Source organism: Nicotiana tomentosiformis, chromosome 2, assembly GCF_000390325.3.
Source record: "Nicotiana tomentosiformis chromosome 2, ASM39032v3, whole genome shotgun sequence".
In the NCBI taxonomy this organism is placed as follows: domain Eukaryota; kingdom Viridiplantae; phylum Streptophyta; class Magnoliopsida; order Solanales; family Solanaceae; genus Nicotiana; species Nicotiana tomentosiformis.
In genome coordinates this window covers 154,047,457-154,066,609 of record NC_090813.1, presented here as the reverse complement: position 1 = coordinate 154,066,609, position 19,153 = coordinate 154,047,457, and the positions used below count along the sequence as shown (strand labels likewise).

Genomic DNA, 19,153 nt, shown 5'->3' with positions numbered 1-19,153 from the left:
CAGAGTATAATAGCACTCACTGGAAGTTCAAATTTATTGATGGACTCCCTTTTTGCTGAAAGGGTTAGAAAAACTCTTAGAGGAACAACAATGAGTATTGATTATAGTAATTATTCATATGGTAAATTATTTAGTGTATGCACTCAAGAAGGTTTAGCTTTATGTAATGAGATTAAGCTAAATCAAGAGATTAAGAAACACCGTCTTAATGAGAGACAAAAATTAGGGAAATTTTGTGAACAATTTGCTATTGATATTCCTGCAAAAAGAAAACATTCTCATAAGAAAAAGGATTTTCATAGAAAGAAAAAAGGATCTCCTGAAAAAAGATATGAAAAGACTAAAAGGAGAAAAGATTTTCATAAAGCAAAAAAAGTTTTATAAAATCAAAAAACCCTCAGGGCTGTTATAAATGTAGTAGAGTAGGCCATTATTCCAAGGAATGCAAAGTCAAGGATAAAATCAAAAATTTTGACTTTGATGACAATATCAAAGATTCTTTATATAAGATATTGTTAAATTCTTCTCCGGAAAATAGTCTTGAGAATAGTGATGAGGAATCATAAACTGATGAAGACTTACGAGTCCTTCAAGAAGAAAATTATATTTCATCTTCTGAAGATGAGAAAAGACCCTATAATAAGGGACAATGCTCGAAATAGTGTTGTAACACTGATGATGATCGTTATAATTTTTATTCCCAGTTTAAAGACATGAAGGTCAATGTCTTGACCAATGACAATATTCTACAACTGTTAAGGGTGATTAAGGACCCTGAATTAAGATCCTAGATCTTAGACAAGATACCTACAAATACAGAAGTAGGTACAGAGATTGAAGAAATTCTATCTCAAAAGGGACCTTGTATTATGTCTCACATTAGGAAAATGATTAAAGAAAAATCACAGCATAATACGCTGACTACCGTCCAAGATCTAGGTATCGAGACTAATAATCTCAAAAACGAAGTCTCAGAGTTAAAGGCTTCTAATGTAGCCTTGGACAAAAGAATTTTTAAATTATAAAATTCTGACACTAAGAAAGGATTCAGTAGTGATATTACTGAAAAAGGAGACGATATAAGTACGTCAGATGATGCTGAGAAGAATAAATTCTTAGGAGCTATTGATTTATAGAAGATGAATTTTTTCAAAAACTCCAGTATTTTACTACCCAAAAGTTTTTAATAGAAATAACTCTTTCAATCGATTACAATTTTAAAAGAGTATTCACCGCTTTATTTGATAGCGGTATAGATTTAAGTTGTATAAAAGAAGGAGTAATACTTTCAAGATATTTTTATAAGACCACTCATAGATTAAAAAATGCTAGTGGTGGTCAAATGGGTATTTCTTATAAATTACCTAGAGCCTATATTTGCCAAAACAATGTTTGTATACCTGAAAGTTTTGTTTTGGTAAAAGATATATCGCAAGATGTAATATTAGGGGTTACTTTCTTTCATAAATTAATATTGTTACACCCCATATTTTCGTACGCGAAAGTATGCCATAAGTGAATTGATGAAAGCTCGTAAATGAGATGTTACTTCCCGCATTTTCGGACGTTAAAGTTTCGTTATAAGTTAATCGACGTAAGCTCAGGAATGAGATTATTTTGAGATTATAAGAATTATGCTATTTCAAACAAGTGATGAGTAAATTGGTGAAGATGAAAGCAAATCGAAGAAAATGAATTTCGTCGAAGTTTGACATTTTGAGATAAAATACGGTCCAAGCTACAATACCCCGTATTTATGGACTAGTGCGATACAAGGTACCACATGATCATGATAGCAAGATGTATAAAGTGTGTTAAACGTGAGTAGTATTTTAAGTAATTTGAGATAATTCTTAATTATGTGGGTAATTGGTTAATTATTGGATTTGTGGATAAATATTTAAATGAGATTTATTGGATAATTATAAGGGGGCAACATCCACGTGGGATTTTGGAAAGTTGGCAGCAAGTTGCCATCTAGTCATATGCTTAAGGAGGTGGTGGCTTATTTAGAGAATTTTGTGGCTTAATCACCACATAAGTGGGCCCCACATAAGTGGGCCCCACACCACATAAGGGAGATACATATATCTCTAATGTAAGGAAGAATGCTTCAGAAAACTCATATAGGTTATAGCAACGTGATCTGCTATAAAATCCATACAAGACTACTTAGTAACGTGAGAATTGCAATTTCTAACGGAGCACGGTACAATCTTTCTAAAGAATATCATACAGATTTTTCCCTACTTCGATCCGCCGTTTCGTGTTGTCGCAATCAACGGGTGTTAAAGGGATTGTCAAGAGAATCGGTTCAGTTATGTTAGGGCTATCCCTTCTTTCCTTTCGGCATGATCTATACGACACAAATGAAACGAGCAAATGCACAACTTTCATAAATGACTCTATTCATAGAAGTATTAGAGGTGACTATGTTCTTGAAATCCCATGTGTCTTATTATTACATCTTCTGTTCATGGACCTCAGTAAAATACGTAAGTTGATAAAGTTTATTTCATGATATTAATCAGAGGCATAATGGTCTTATGACGTTCCGAGAGATTTTATGCATGTACATTGACCCATGAACAGATGGCGTTATATACGCATATACATATATATATATATATATATATATATATATATATATATATATATATGTATATGGGATATGGGAAAAGGTTACGGCGATTTATACGCACCACCACTTGATCAGCTGGTATACGTTGATGATTTTGCCCACAGTGGCCGACATGATATGATGGGATTCCCTCAGAGACTTGATGATGTTATGAATACATGTACCTATGAATGACATGACATTCATACGCATATGCATGATACTATAAGTATTTCATGATTCACAGAGTTATCCAGACTTACAGGTTAAGTCATTTACTCTATGTTTCTTCCATGTCTTTTATATACTTAATTATATGCCTTACATAATCGGTACATTATTCGTACCGACGTTCTTTTGTTGGGGACGCTGCATTCATGCCTGCAGGTATAGACAATCAATTTGACGAGCCGTCATAGTAGATGAGGTTAGCATTCAGCGAAGGATCGGTAAGACTCCACCTCATTCAGAGTGCAGCCGAGTCTATGAGTCTTTATGTCAGAATTTTGCTACAGACTTATAGGTAGGCCGGTACCCTGTCCCATTTCATATCAAATACTCTTAGAGGCTTTATAGATAGAGGTTCAGTTTGTACAGTATGTCAGAGGCCTTGACGACTCATGTGTATTCATGTTTTAAGAAAGATGGTTTATTTATACAGTGCTTTCCCACTTATAGTTATACATTACGAGTTATGTCCATGTTGACCCAGTTACCAATGATAAGAAAGACACGTTACGTTGGTATTCGGTTGAGTAAGGCACCGGGTTCCCGTCACGGCCCATCGATTTGGGTCGTGACAAATACCTCTTACTAATTGGGACACTAAGAGTTTTACAGGAACTTTTAATGACAAGGAAATTACTTTTGAGTTTATAACTCAGTCAATTCAAAGATTTTTGAGTGAAATAATTTCTAATAATATCTCTACAAAAGTTAAGCAAATTGATTATTTGAAAAATAAAATTTGTTCTATTACTGTTGAACAAGATTTTTAAAAAAATCCTAAACTAGTGAATAAAATTGATTTATTGAAAAATCCATTTTCTTTACAAATATGTGGAGAACATCCAAACCATTTTTGGAATAGAAAGAAACATATGGTAAGTATTCCATACGAAGAAGACTTCTCAGAGCATAATATTCCTACAAAGGATAGACCTTATCAGATGAATTTTGAATATCTAGAGTTATGAAAAAAGGAAATTAATTCCTCGCAACAAAAGGGTTTAATAAGACCCTCAAAGTCCAAATGGTCTTGTACTTATTTTTACATTAATAAACATGCTGAACAGGAAAGAGGAGTTCCTAGATTGGTGATTAATTACAAACCTCTTAATAAGGTTTTAAAATGGATTAGATATCCTATTCCTAATAAAAAGGTATCACGACCCTAATTTTCCTCCGTATGATGTCGTGATGGCACCTAGTCTCTAAGACTAGGCAAGCCTAACAATTTGCGGAATAAATGAATAATAAACTAAAATCCAATCTCAACACTGGATATATAAATATAAAACTGTAAATCCATAATTACAACTCCTAAAATCCGGTAGAAACAAGTCACAAGATTCTAAGAGTAGATACTAAGTGTCTATATACATCAAAGTATAAAGAAAAATAAGGAAAACAACATAGTAAGGATAGAGGGGGACTCCGAGGTCTGCAGACGCTGGCAGATATACCTTGAAGTCTCAATGTGCGGCCCAACTCACTAGTATCTGGTCCGGTGGGAAGAACCTGGATCTGCACAAAAAGATGTGCAGAAGTGTAGTGTGAGTATATCACAACGGTACCCAGTAAGTGCCAAACCTAACCCTGGTAGAGTAGTGACGGGGTCAGGTCAGGTCCCTACTGGTTTAAAAGAAAAGTAAGGCAGAAGATATAATAATATTTTGAAATGACTGAGAATTTAAACAATAAGAAGTTTAAGAAAATATCAGCACAGTAAATAGAGGTAAACAACATGAGCACTCCCGAGGTACCGCCTCATAGTCCTAAATGTAAATACGCACGATGCGGAGGGGGGGAGGAATCTCCCGAGGTATCGCCTCGTAGTCCCAAAGTAAATATGCAAGACAGGGGGATCTCCCGAGTAAACGTCTCATAGTCCCAAAGTAAATATGCAGTACAAGGGGATATCTCGTAGTCCCAAAGAAAATATGCAGTACAGGGGGCTCTCCCGAGGAACCTTCTCGTAGTCCCAAAGTAAATATGCAGCAGGAAATTGAAGGAAAACACGAATTTACAGCAAGGATCTCACAACTAAAGATTTAATTTAAATCAAGGAAAGCAGGTAATTCAACTAAGCATGTTGCACAAATTGCAAGTAAGGGTTAAGGCACGTAGAGATGCCATACTAGGCTAAACATGATCACTACATATGCTAAGGCAACTCAGTTAATGTATTTTTAAAAGAAGACAATTCAGTTACAAAAATTCAAAAGATGACAAATCAGGAAGAACCGAATTTTTCCATAATTAGCCAGTGTACGCACTCGTCACCTCGCGTGCACGGCACTCGCATATCAAAAAATTTTACAATAGTAACAAATCCTAAGGGGATTTCCCCCACACAAGGTTAGACAAGTCACTTACCTCAAATCTCTCTCAATCAATCGGTAAGAACGCATTTTCCTTGATTTTCCGACTCCGAATGGCCCAAATCTAGCCAAAAGCAATTACATCTCTTGAATCAAACTACAAGGAACTAATTTAAATAATAAATTTACGACATTATTAAAGAATCAAAAATTCGGCCCAAAAGTCGACTCGGACCCACGTCTCGGAATCCGGTAAAAGTTACAAAATACAAATACCTATTCAACCACGAGTTCATCCATACCAATATTACCAAAATCCGACACCAAATCGCCACTTAAATCCCCAAATTACACTCTCCAAATCCCTAGCCTCACACTCCCACATTCCACCTTAAACACACATAATCTAGGTGGGAAAATCAACGGGTAAACAAGATTATTGATCAAAAATAAGCACAAGGGACTTACCTCAAGAAATCCCTCAAAAATGCTCTCAAAAATCGCCAAACCTGAGCTCAAATGTCCAACAAATGATAAAAATCCCGAGTCCTTGAATTTATAAAATCTGCCAAGGCTTTCTGCTTTTGCGGACCCAATTCTGCTTATGCGGTGAAGTCTCAGCATCTGTGGAGTTCACTTAAATCCCCAGGTTTTGCACCTGCGCTCAAATCTCCGCATCTACGAATGCGCTCCTGCGGTCCCTCTTTCGCTTCTGCGGAAGCCTCCCCAAGAACTCACCCGCTTCTGTGATCGATCCCCCGCAGAAGCGACTTCGCTTTTGCGGCCCTCACCTCGCACCTGTGACCACTGGCCAATTCCCCTAGCTCTGCACCTGTGCCCCATTGCTCACACCTGCGGTCAATCTTGCGCAGGTGCGATTACCCTGTGCCCCATTGCTCACACCTGTGCGATTACATCCGTTAACCATCTGAAACTCACGCGATGCCCCTGGGACCTCAACCAAACATACCAACTAGTCCTAAAACATAACACGAACTTAGTCGAGCCTTTAAATCACATCAAACAAAGCTAAAAACACGAATTACACATCGATTCAAGCCTAATGAACTTCAAGGTTTCAAACTTCTATATCGGACTCCGAAACCTATTAAATCAAGTCCGATTGACTTCAAATTTTGCACACAAGTCATAATTGACATTACGGACCTACTCTAACTTTCGAAATCAAAATCCGACCTCGATATAAAAAAGTCCACTCCCAGTCAAACTTCTGAAAAATCATCATTTCTTTCGCCAATTACTATTAAAATAACCTACGGACATCCAATTCAACATTTGAACACGCTCCTAAGACCATAATCAACCCACGGAGCTATAGGAACCGTCAAAACTCCATTCCGGAGTTGTCTTCACACAGTTCGAACTATGGTCAATTTCTATGACTTAAACCTCCATTTTAGAGACTATGTGTCCTATTTGACTACGAAACAAATACAAATCCTCCCGGCAAGTCACAAAACCTAAAAATAAATTATAGGGAACAGTAAATAGGGCTTCGGGGCTAATTTTCTCAAAATGACTGGCAGGTCGTTACATCCTCCCCCTCTTAAAACATATGCTTGTCCTCGAACGAGTATAAAGACATACCTGATGTGGTGAAAAGATGAGGATAACTGTTGCGCATATAATGCTCGGTCTCCCAAGTCACCTCCTCGACCGGATGACCCCTCCACTGAACTTTCACTGAAGCAATGTTCTTTGACCTTAACTTTTGAACCTGCCTGTCAAAAATGGCCACTGACTGCTCCACCTAAGATAGGTCCTTATCCAACTGAACTGAGCTGAAATCTAACATATGAGATGGATCGCCGTGATACTTCCGGAGCATGGAAATATGGAATACTGGATGAATTGGAGAGAGACTAGGTGGTAGTGCAAGTCTGTAAGCCATCTCTCCAACCCTCTCAAGGATCTCAAAAGGGCCGATATACCTAGGGCTCAACTTACCCTTCTTTCCGAACCTCATAACACCCTTCATGGGCGAAACTAGAAGGAAAACCCGCTCCCCAACCATGAATGCAATGTCGCGAACCTTCCAATCTGCATAACTCTTCTTCCTGGACTAGGTTGTATGAAGTCGATCCAGAATCAATTTAACCTTCTCCAATGCATCCTGAACTAAGTCTTTACTTAATAGCCTGGCCTCGCCCGGCTCGAACCAACCCACTGGAGACCGGCACCGACTACCATACAAAGCCTCATACGGCACCATCTGAAAGCTCGACTGATAACTGTTGTTGTAGGCAAACTCCGCAAGTGGGAAGAACTGATCCCAAGCACCCCCCAAAACCAATAACACACGCACAAAACATATCCTCCAATATCGGAATAGTGTACTCGGACTGTCTCTCCGTCTGAGGGTGAAATGTTATACTCAACTCCACGTGAGTACTCAACTCACGATGTACGGTTCTCCAGAACCGTGATGTAAATTGTGTACCCTGGTCAGAGATGATAGATACTGATATGCCATGAAGCTTGACAATCTCGCGGATGTAAACTTGAGCCAGTTTCTCCGAAGAGCAAGTAGTAACCACAGGAATGAAATGAGCTGACTTGGTCAATCTATCCACAATCACCCAAAATGCATCGAACTTCCTATGATTCCGTGGGAGCCCAACAATAAAATCCATAATGATCTGCTTCCATTTCCACTCTGGAATCTCTAACTTTTGAAGCAATCCACCCGGTCACTGATGCTCATACTTCACCTGCTGACAATTTAGGCAACGAGCTACATATTCCATTATGTCTTTCTTCATCCGTCTCCACCAATAGTGTTACCTCAAATCCTGATACATCTTCGCGATACCTGGGTGAATGGAATACCGCAAACTGTGAGCCTCCTGGAGAATCAACTCACGCAAACCATCTACATTAGGCACACACAGCCTGCCCTGCATTTGTAACACACTGCCATTTCTAATAGTGACTTCATTGGCATCACCATGCTGAACCGTGTCCTTAAGGACAAGCAGATGGGGTTATCATTCTGACACTCCCTGATACGATCATAAAGAGAAGACTGAGAAATCACACAAGCGAAAACTCTACTCGGCTCGGAAACATCCAATATGACAAACTGGTTGGCCAAGGGCTGAACATCCAAGGCTAAAAGCCTCTCCACTACTGGTAGATATGCTAAACCGCCCAAACTCTCTGACTTGCTACTCAAGGCATCGGCCACCACATTGGCCTTCTCGGGATGATAGAGAATGGTGATGTCATAATTCTTAAGCAACTCCAACCATCTCCGCTGTCGCAAGTTAAGATTCTTCTGTTAAAACAGATGTTGTAGACTCATGTGATCGGTGAAAACCTCACAAGGAACACCAAACAAATAGAGCCACCAGATTTTCAAGGCATGAACAATAGCTGCTAACTCAAGGTCATGGAGAGGATAATTCTTCTCATGCACCTTCAACTGTCTAGACGCGTAGGCGATCACCCTACCGTCCTGCGTCAACACCGCACCGAGACCAATGCGCGACACATCATAATACAATGTGTAGGATCCCGATCCAGTAGGCAACACTAATACTGGGGTTGTAGTCAAAGCAATCTTGAGCGTTTAAAAGCTCTCCTCACACTTCTCGGTCCACCTGAACGGGGCACCCTTCTGGGTCAATCTGGTCATAGGTGATGCAATAGATGAGAAACCCTTTACAAACTGACGGTAATGGGCCAAGCCAAGAAAACTCCGGATATCCGAAGCTGAGGACGGTATGGGACAACTCTGCACTACTTCAATCTTCTTACTGCATGACCCAAAAATGCCGCTGAATCTAGCCAGAACTAACATTTCAAAAATTTTGCATACAACTTCTTCTCCCTCAAGGTCTGAAGCGCAACCCTTAGGTGTTGCTCATGATCCTCTCGACTCCGGGAGTACACCAGAATGTCGTCAATAAACACAATTATAAAGGAGTCAAGATAGCATTGAAATACACTGTTTATCAAGTGCATGAATGTTGCTGGGGCATTAGTCATCCCAAAAGACATCACAAATAACTCATAATGACCATATGAGTCCTGAAAGCAGTCTTCGGGATATCTGGCTCCAGAATCTTCAACTGATGATACCCTGAACGCAAGTCGATCTTAGAGAGCAATTTGACACCCTGAAGCTGATCAAATAGGTAATCAATACACATTTGCATAGAACCATCCTTCTTCTTCACAAACAAGATAGGAGCACCCTATGGCGACACATTGGGCCGAATGAAGCCCTTATCGAGCAACTCTTGCAATTGTTCCTTTAACTCTTTCAACTCTATCGAGGCCATCCGATAAGGTGGAATAGAAATGGGCTGAGTGCCCGGTAACAAATCAATGCCAAAGTCAATATCTCTTTCGGGCGGCGCGCCCAAAAGATCTGTCGAAAATACATCTGCAAAATCCCGAACTACCGAAACTGACTCGACGGCAGGAGTATCAACACTAACATCTCTCACATAGGCTCGATACGCATCACACCCCTTCTCAACCATTCGCTGAGCTTTAAGATATAAAACAACCCTGCTTGGAACATGATCCAAGGAACCTCTCCACTCTAGTCAAGGTAGACCTGGCATAGCCAACGTCACCGTCTTGGAATGACAAACAAGGATTGCATGATAGGGCGACAACCAGTACATGCCCAAAATAACATTGAAATCCGCTATACCAAGCAATAATAAATCAGCTCTGGTTTCACAACCACTAAGAACAATCAAACATGACCGATACACACAGTCAAAAATAATGGAATCACCCACAGGTGTAGATACATGAACAGGTGAACTCAGAGAATCACGGGATACACACAAATACGAAGCAAAATAAGATGACACATAGGAATAAGTAGAGCCTGGATCAAATAAGACTGATGCATCTTTATGACAGATTGGAACAGTATATGTGATAACAGAATTTGATACAACTGCCTCTGTCCTAGTAGGAAGGGCGTAATATCTGGCATGGCCTCCCCCTCTAGATGGTTGTGTAGGTGGGGTGGTAGCTGGTGCTGTAATCATAGCTTGAGGAAACAGTAGAGCACGCAGTGCCTGAGAAATCTGTGGAGGTGCACCCCTCCTGAATCTTGGGCCATCCATCATCAAATGACTAGTGTCGCCACACTCAAAATAAGCTCTCGCAGGATGTGGCTGCTATGACTGGCTTGAGCCTGATCGACTAGACTAACCACTGGAAGCACCTCGTATAGGAGGAACACTAGACACTGGTGGTGCATAATATGGATCTCGGGGCCTAATAGGGCGACCCATATAACCTCTGCCTGACGAGCTGTAGTTGGGGCACGAGTACCACTGTAAGTGCCAGACTCTCGAGACCTCTTGGACTATCTCTCCTCTCTATCCCGAGTCATCATACCCTTCTACCTCCTAGCAATCCCTACTACCTGCTGGTATGTAATATCAATCTCCAACTCACGAGCCATGCTTAATTTGATACTGGGATTGAGCCCTTCAATGAACCGACGAACCTGCTCTCGAACAGTAGCGACCAGGGTTGGTGCATGCCTGGCTAAATCACTGAATCAGACTGCATACTCTGAAACGGTCATAACACCCTCGCGTAAATGCTCAAACTCTACGTGCCAAGCATCCTTGAGATTCTGAGGAACATACTCCCTCAGGAATATATCTGAGAACGGAGTCCAGGTGAGTGAAGCTGCCTCAGCTAGACTATCCAACTCATATGTGTGCCACCACTGGTAGGACGCTTCTCTAAGATGGAATGTAATGAAAGAAACCCTACTAGTATCTGCAACATCCATAGTATAGAGGATACAGTGGCACTCCTTAAGAAAACCCCGGGCATCCTCTGACGCCAAGCCATTGAAAGTAGGTGGGTAGTACTTCTTGTACCTCTCGAGCTTGAGTTGCTCTACCTCAGAAGCTGCTGCCCTGACCTCGGGCTGAACTAAAGCTACTAGCTGTATCGGTATGATCTCTGGATCTTGGTCTACCTGGACCCGCTGCTCAGGGGTACCGGCGATGGGAGTCTATTCTCATCCCCCGGCCTTAGATGTGCCGGGAGCAAGAGGTATCAATCTTGCCTGAGCTAAGGTGTTGAACATGCTAAGAAACTAGGCTAGAGTCTCCTGGAGAGCTGGTACAGTAACAGGCGTGTCGGGTGGCTATTCTCCAACTGGAGCTACTGGTGGATCCTCTTTAGTAGCTCGTGCAGGTGCTATGGCTGCACCATGTGGACGTCCTCAGCCTCTACCCCAGTCCCGGCCTCTCACGGCTCTAGCATGTGGTGCGGGTGTCTGATCGTCTGATCTAGCTGTACGTGTCCTCACCATCTGTGAGAGAACAGAAAGACAAAAGTTTAGAGTCCGAAGTAAAAATCTCGCACGATAAGGAATCAAAGAAAGTGAAACTTTTCCTAACAGTTCCACAACCTCCCAAAGATAAGTACATACGTCTCCGTATCGATCCGCGAGACTCTACTAAACTTGCTTGTGACTCATAACACCTATAAATCTAGTGCTCTGATACCAACTTATCATGACCCCAATTTTCCTCTGTAGGATGTTGTGATGGCATCTAGTCTATAAGACTAGGTAAGCCTAACAATTTGCGGAATAAATGAATAATAATCTAAACTACAATTTCAACACTGGATATATAAATATAAAACTGCAAATCCATAATTACATCTCCCAAAACCCGGTAGAAACAAGTCACAAGCTTCTAAGAGCAGATACTAAGTATTTGTATACATCAGAGTCTAAAGAAAAACAAGGAAAACAACATGGTAAGGATAGAGGGGGACTCCGAGGTCTGCGAACGTTGACAGATATACTTTGAAGTCTTTACGTACGGTCCGACTCATTGGTATCTAGTCTAGTGGGAAGAACCTGGATCTGCATAAAAAGATGTGCAGAGTGTAGTATGAGAACGCTACAACGGTACCCAGTAAGTGCCAAGCCTAACCCCAGTAGTGTAGTGACGAAGTCAGGTGAGGGTCCTACTGGTTTAAAAGGAAAGTAAGGCAAAAGATATAATAATATTTTGAAATGACTGAGAATTGAAACAATAAGATGTTTAAGAAAATATCAGCACAGTAAATAGAGGTAAACAACAAGCGTACTCCCGAGTTACCGCCTCGTAGTCCCAAATATAAATATGCACGACCCGAGCGGGGGGGGGGGGGGGGGACTCTCGAGGTACCGCCTCGTAGTCCCAAAGTAAATATGCAAGAAAGGGGGATCTCCCATGTAAACGCCTCGTAGTCCAAAAGTTAATATGCAGTACAGGGGGATCTCCTGAGTAAATGCCTCGTAGTCCCAAAGTAAATATGCAGTACAGGGAGATCTCCCGAGGAACCGCCTCGTAGTCCCAAAGTAAATATGCAGCAGGAAATCGAAGGAAAACAAGAATTTACACCAAGGATCTCACAACTAAAGCTTTAATTTGAATGAAGGAAAGCGGGTAATTCAACTAAGCATGTTGTACAAATTGCAAGTAACAGTTAAGGCACGTACACATGCGATACTAGGCTAAACATGATCACAACATATGCTAAGGCAACTCAGTTAATGTATTTTTAAAAGAAGTCAACTCAGTTACAAAAAATTAAAAGATGAGAAATCAGCAAGAACCGAATTTTTCCATAATCAGCCCGTATACGCACTCGTCACCTCGCGTACACAGCCCTCGCATATCATAAATTTTTACAACAGTAACGAATCCTAAGGGGATTTCACCCACACTAGGTTAGACAAGTCAGTTACCTCAAATCGCGCTCAATCAATCGATAAGAATGCCTTTCCCTCGATTTTTCGACTCCGATGACCCAAATCTAGCCAAAAGCAATTACATCTCATGAAGAAAACTACAAGGAACTAATTTAAATAATAAATTTATGACATTAGCAAAGAATCAAAAATTCGGCCCAAAAGTCGACCCGGACCCACGTCTCTGAATCGGGTAAACAAAATACGAACACCTATTCAACCACGAGTTCACCCATACCAAAATTACCAAAATCCGACACCAAGTCACCACTTAAACCCCAAAATTACACTCTCCAAATCCCTAGCCTCAAACTCCCACATTCCACCTTAAACACACATAATCTAGGTGGGAAAATCAACGGGGAAACAAACCCGAGCTCAAATGTCCAACAAATGATAAAAATCCCGAGCCCTTGAAAAATGACCAAAGCGTTGATTATTGGTGAATAATCCAGAAGCATCTTCCTGAATGACCAATCTCTAAATTTCTCATGAATCTCCTTCTGTTGTTCATTCTATTATCGCCGGAACACAATATGAAATTCTCATGATGCCGACCATTATCAAATTACTCAGCCCATAATTCATGCTTAGTTTATCTTGTTCACCAGCCCATACTCATTTCTATTACTCTGGGTCTAACTTTTCCTTCTGTTAGTCGCACTAGAGCCACGAACTTATTTCTTGAAATGAAGATATGACTTTATAGCCTATACTTTTTGTTGTCTCAAGGCCTGTCACCTCTCATCTTTTCCTTCACTTGACTATAGACTCAATAATACTGCCATCTGTTTGATCTACCGTTGTAATCAATGTATCAAATCTTACTAATAATGCTTCATTAACTCTCTTCTTATTTCCCGCTAACATATATGTCTATCACTTTATTATGAAAACTTGAACAAGACATTCTTTTGCTTTTAGCTCCCCTTTCTCTATCCATTGGCTCTTCGAATTGCCTAACATTCTCTCTCTACTAGGGACGGGAGCCACACTAAGGTAATATTTATCCTTTCCAAGATTCCAGTGCTTATCTTTGTAGTACTCATATCTAACTGTACTATTTTAGAGTGCACCATCTAGGTGTCTCACAAGGAGATCTATTAGCACATTTGCAATACCCTTCGGAAATGTCAACTAACGCAAACAATCCATCCACGATTTGGGTTGCTCTAACCCCAGCCAGATCCTGATATCCCTTCCTTCTCTTAAACCATATCTGTTAGCTCTCATAGGGAATAACTGAGATCAGTGTGGCCAATTGTACATACCTTTGTCATTATTGAAGGTAACTCAAAATGCTTATAGTCCTCTGCCAGAATTGTAAACACTGATAATCTTCATTAACTGGGCAACTCGTACCCTTCTTCACCCTGCTTCTTTTACTTGTTGAAACTTGTATGTATCTTCTGAATCTCTCATTGCCCTTCACCATATGGGTGGATAGACATTCTTGCCTTAAGGCTCCTTATCAAGAAGCTTACACGTCTTAATACACACAATCTGATGAAGACTTCACATTTACTCATCATAAGTATGATGCAAAATCGAGTTCCTCTGACTCAACTCTTCCACAGCCGCATTCAATCCCTTACCAACCGTCTTTCTAGATGTAGGCATCGTCATATTATGAATAAGATAGAGTTTAGGAAATTGAATTCTTACAATTGAGCTCTACCACACGATCTAAAGTAAGAAGAAAGAGTGACAATCCTAAATACCCTGTAGCCTCCTGCTTATAAGTGTGGTGCATAACACACCCATAAACAAGACTCTACTAGACACGGCTTGTAGACTCCCTAGGACAGAACTGCTCTGATACTACTTTTGTCACGACCCAAACCGATGAGCCGCGACTGGCACCCGATGCATTACTCAGCCGAGTACCAACGTTACATATCTTTCTTATCGTACTCTCATTGGTTAATGGGCTAAATGGGCCGTCACGGGTTAACCAGAATAAACATAAGGGAATACTCAATATAGAACAACCTAACCTAGCATAAAAACTTATACATGTGACATACGGGCCTATAAGGCCAAAATGATCACTCGTACACTGAACATAGGCCGACAAGCCCATACAATCTTTCATATACATGACATGTGTCTACAAGCCTCTAAGAGTACATAAATGTCATAAAGGTTGGGACAGGACCCCGCCATACTAATCAATACATGTTCTCATCATACTGACCACATAAGCAGCTCCGGAGCAAATGGAGCGCACCAACACCTTCCGCTGAGCTGATAGCCTACTTGGAGGACTCTCGACCTATCTATCGGGACCTGCAGGCATGAAATGCAGCGTCCCCAAGCAAACGGGACGTCAGTACAAATAATGTACCGAGTATGTAAGGAATGAAAATAAGTAAATAATGGACAGAGAGAAACATGGAGTAAAAGACTCGACATGTAAGTCTGAATAGCTCTGTGAATCATTTAATACTTACAACATCATGCATATGCGTATAAATGTCATACCATGCATGGGTATATGCGTTCATAACATCATCAAGCCTCTGAGGGCATCCCATCATATCATCTTGGCCACTGTGGGCAATTCATTAACGCATACCAGCTGATCAGGTGGTGGTGCGTATATAACGCCGTAACCTTTTCCCATATCTCACACACATGCACATACACACACACACACATACATATATACGCGTATATAACGCCATCTGGTGATGGGTTAATGTAAATTAATGCAATGCATGAGAAGTAGATCAATAAAAATCCTTCGGAGTGACATAAGACCAGTATGCCTTTGATTAATATCATGAAATAAACTTTACCATCTTACGTATTTTCTTAGACCCATGAACAGATGATAGAATAATATGACATATGGGGAATAAAGAACATAAGCATCTCTAGTATTTCTATGAATAGAGTCATTTATAGAAATTGTGCATTTGCTTGTTCCGTTTGTGTCGTATAGATCATGCCAAAAGAAAGAAGGGATAGCCTTAACACACCTGAGCCGATTCTCTTGGCAATCCCTTTAACATACTTCAATTGCGACAACATGTAACGGCGGATCAAAGTAGGGAAAAAATTCGTATGATATTCTTGAGAAATATTGCACCGTACTCCCTTATAATTACAAAATACCACATTGCTTTGAATGGTTGAAGATCCTACGTGCTTATGTGATATATGCAGATACATATATGAATTACTCACGTTACCTACCATCTTATTTACAAAATCTTACTTACAAAATCTTACTTACAAAATCTTAATGTTTGAGATGGTTTATATATGGATGTGGGCCCTACTTTATGTGGATGACTTGGCCAACCATTGTTCTAATTATGCCACATAGTTTGCAAACCAAAGAGTCATTTATCTCCCTATTTGATTTGCTGCCACGTTGAGCCCTTTAGGCTTATCCAACAATTATTCACTTAATTCCTTAATTAATTTGTTAATTCCCCATTAATCAATAATTACCCAATTATTCATATAATTAGAAATTATCTCAAATTACATAAAATACTACTCACTTTTAACACACTTTGAACACCTTACTATTATGATCATGTGGTACCTTGTATGGCAGTAGTCCATAAATACCGGGTATTATAGCCCGGACTGTATTTAATCCCAAATTGTCAAACAACGACGAAACTCATTTTCTTTGATTTGCTTACCCTCTCACCTTAACGAATTTACTTATCCCTTATTTATAATAGCATAATACTTATAATCCCAAAATGATCTCATTCCCGAACTTACGTGGATTAACTTACGACGAAACTTCAACGTACGAAAATGCGAGATGTAACATCTCATTTCCGAGCTTATATCAGTTTACTTATGTCATACTTCCACGTACGAAAACATGGGTTGTGACATCATTCCCTCTTTGAAACATTCATCCTCGAATGTTGACTGATGCACTTTTATTATTCTCATAACTCATAGCTCTTGCAAATACCTTAATACTCTCCTTGCCATTTAGGCAATTGTTCTTTGAATATATTCAAAGGCCAGGGCATCCCCCCCTTTAGGACTCTTTCTCACACGACGACTTGTGGTCGGAATTCTTCAAATCTCGTAATTATTGCTACCTGCTGTCATGCAGCCTGTACGATTTTGCACTTGTATGTGCGCCTATGCGACCCTTCTCTCCTTTTTCCTCCAGCTTTTAGCCAATCTCTAGGACTCACTTTGTGAACATGTATAGGACTTGACAAGATGTCCCTCTAGTCATCTATAGGTTTACTGGAGTTCTTTGCTCGGTACTTTGTCGAACTTACGACTATTGCTATATCTTCTTTCATAGCCACGATTATCTATCCGTGTGACTTTACTGCATCCAGGTAGGTCATACTTTACCATAACTCTTACTTCGATTTATCGTTACTGAGGCCTGCTACTAAACTCCAGTTCATTCTCATTGCTTATCCCATATGTATAAATCTAAGTTCTTTAACGCTTCTTCATTACTGTTCATCTTAAGACTGATGGCCCAATCTCATCTCATACTTTGTAACTTTTATCTATCCATTGTTCATTCACCTCAATGTTGATCTACAATCTACCACAAATAACTTGAAACTTTTTACGTAATAAATTGTCACTAGGGCTTACGTCTCATCGAGGAACATTTGAAGTGATCTTCCTAATCCACCTGGGGCGATACTATACTTCCATAACCGTATTTCATAGCATTCCAATGTGATTCACCTTACGTGAGTATTTTAATCCTGTACAATTCATGAAATCCCCCTCTCTTGTTTTTCTTCAAATCATTACTCAATCGAAGGCCTAAATGTCATTCTTTATCTATCACAATTACACCCTCATTCTACTACCAGGGCAACATTCCATCTCTTCCAAATGCTATTAGTCTTAGACTCCTTTGAGTTCATTCAGGCTATACTGAGCTTTCTATAACTTAGAGAAAACATTTGCTCTCTTGTTTTCATGGGTTTAATCCTGAGAACTTATCCATTCTCGTCACCTTCTCACTCACACTTTCTTATCCTTACTCCTGCCTTCCTAAAACCTTGTCGTTTTGCCATACTTTAGCTTGCGAACTACACATATCTATTTATATTACTCGCAACCTTCCTTCAACTTTGTTGCACCATAGATTTCCTAGTATTATTCTGGAACAACAAGTAAGACATCACATCATCTCAAACTCTTCTTTACCCTTTTAACTAGACCTCTCAATATTTAGAAACCATAGGCTGGAAGATATGCCACCAATGACACCGCTATCCTTCATGGATACTGAATCTTAGCGCTTCTAGCCCTCTATCTGAAGTATGGATTATTCACAATCTTCTACACTTGAGTTTCTCGTATGTTGTTCACCTTTACCTTACTTGCCTTAAAATATCGCTTTACCTCTTCTATTCATTTCATAACCTCCCTTTCCACATAGGTATAATTCACCTCCACAACTTGAAGCTCTATTATAATACTTGCACCTCTGGTGCATACACAATCCGGTGGGAGCTTCAAACTGACTTCTTATGAGGCTAGTACTCTTCTAACTGGCTTTATCGTAGAGTCGTTATAGAATATGGTTGTTGTACTTTATCTCTTGCACCTCTGATATTAAGAGTAATCCTGCAATGTTCTCAATTACGATTTCTATAATTTTCTGGGTCCAATAATCAAACTCCTGATTTACTTAGTTGATGTAATTCTTTAGTTTCCTCTTCCTTCTAATCAGCCTTTATGTAGGCTTAAGCTATCTTCCGATCTGTGGCTCATGGTAATAGTTATCACTTTAGCCGTTCACGGACACTATGGAATATCCATGATACAATCTTCTAACAATTCAATTCTTTGTCTATGACCTGTACTCAATTCTTTTTTTTAACTTATACCGGAGTCTTCTACGACTATCTAATTAACAGCATATATGCTGCATGGATAACTCTGGATCATTGATCGAATAGTTCCTTTTGTTCCTTCTCAACTTTTTTTAAATGTAAACTATTATTTTTCCTCGTCTTTCTGCCCCCTTACTGCGTGCATACCAGACCATTGTCTTAGTTCCCACGCATGCTAGAATTTTTTGTGTAACTCATATGGTCTGAAATATTACTTTTGGTTTCATTTCCCACTCATTAGCCACGATAGGTGCCACTTTCTTATTGGGTGCATATAATGTTGTTGTGAGACTGTTGTTACAAGACCATTTCCTCTTTAGGTCATTGTGCTTAGGTTGAAGCCTTCTTCCTTATTTCCTCA

General features: G+C 39.9%; 1 protein-coding gene across 1 annotated transcript; it reads right to left on the bottom strand.

Moving 5' to 3' along the window:
* Positions 1 to 9,740: 9,740 nt before the first annotated feature.
* Positions 9,741 to 10,277, bottom strand: LOC138905894 (uncharacterized). Its single transcript, XM_070194408.1, has one exon. It carries the CDS (start codon positions 10,275 to 10,277, stop codon positions 9,741 to 9,743), a length of 537 nt encoding a protein of 178 aa, XP_070050509.1.
* Between the last annotated feature and the right edge of the window lie 8,876 nt (positions 10,278 to 19,153).

Coding starts and splice junctions, on each gene's coding strand:
- LOC138905894 (XM_070194408.1), bottom strand. CDS start 10,277: ATGGATGGCCCAAGATTCAGGAGGGGTGCACCTCCACAGATTTCTCAG.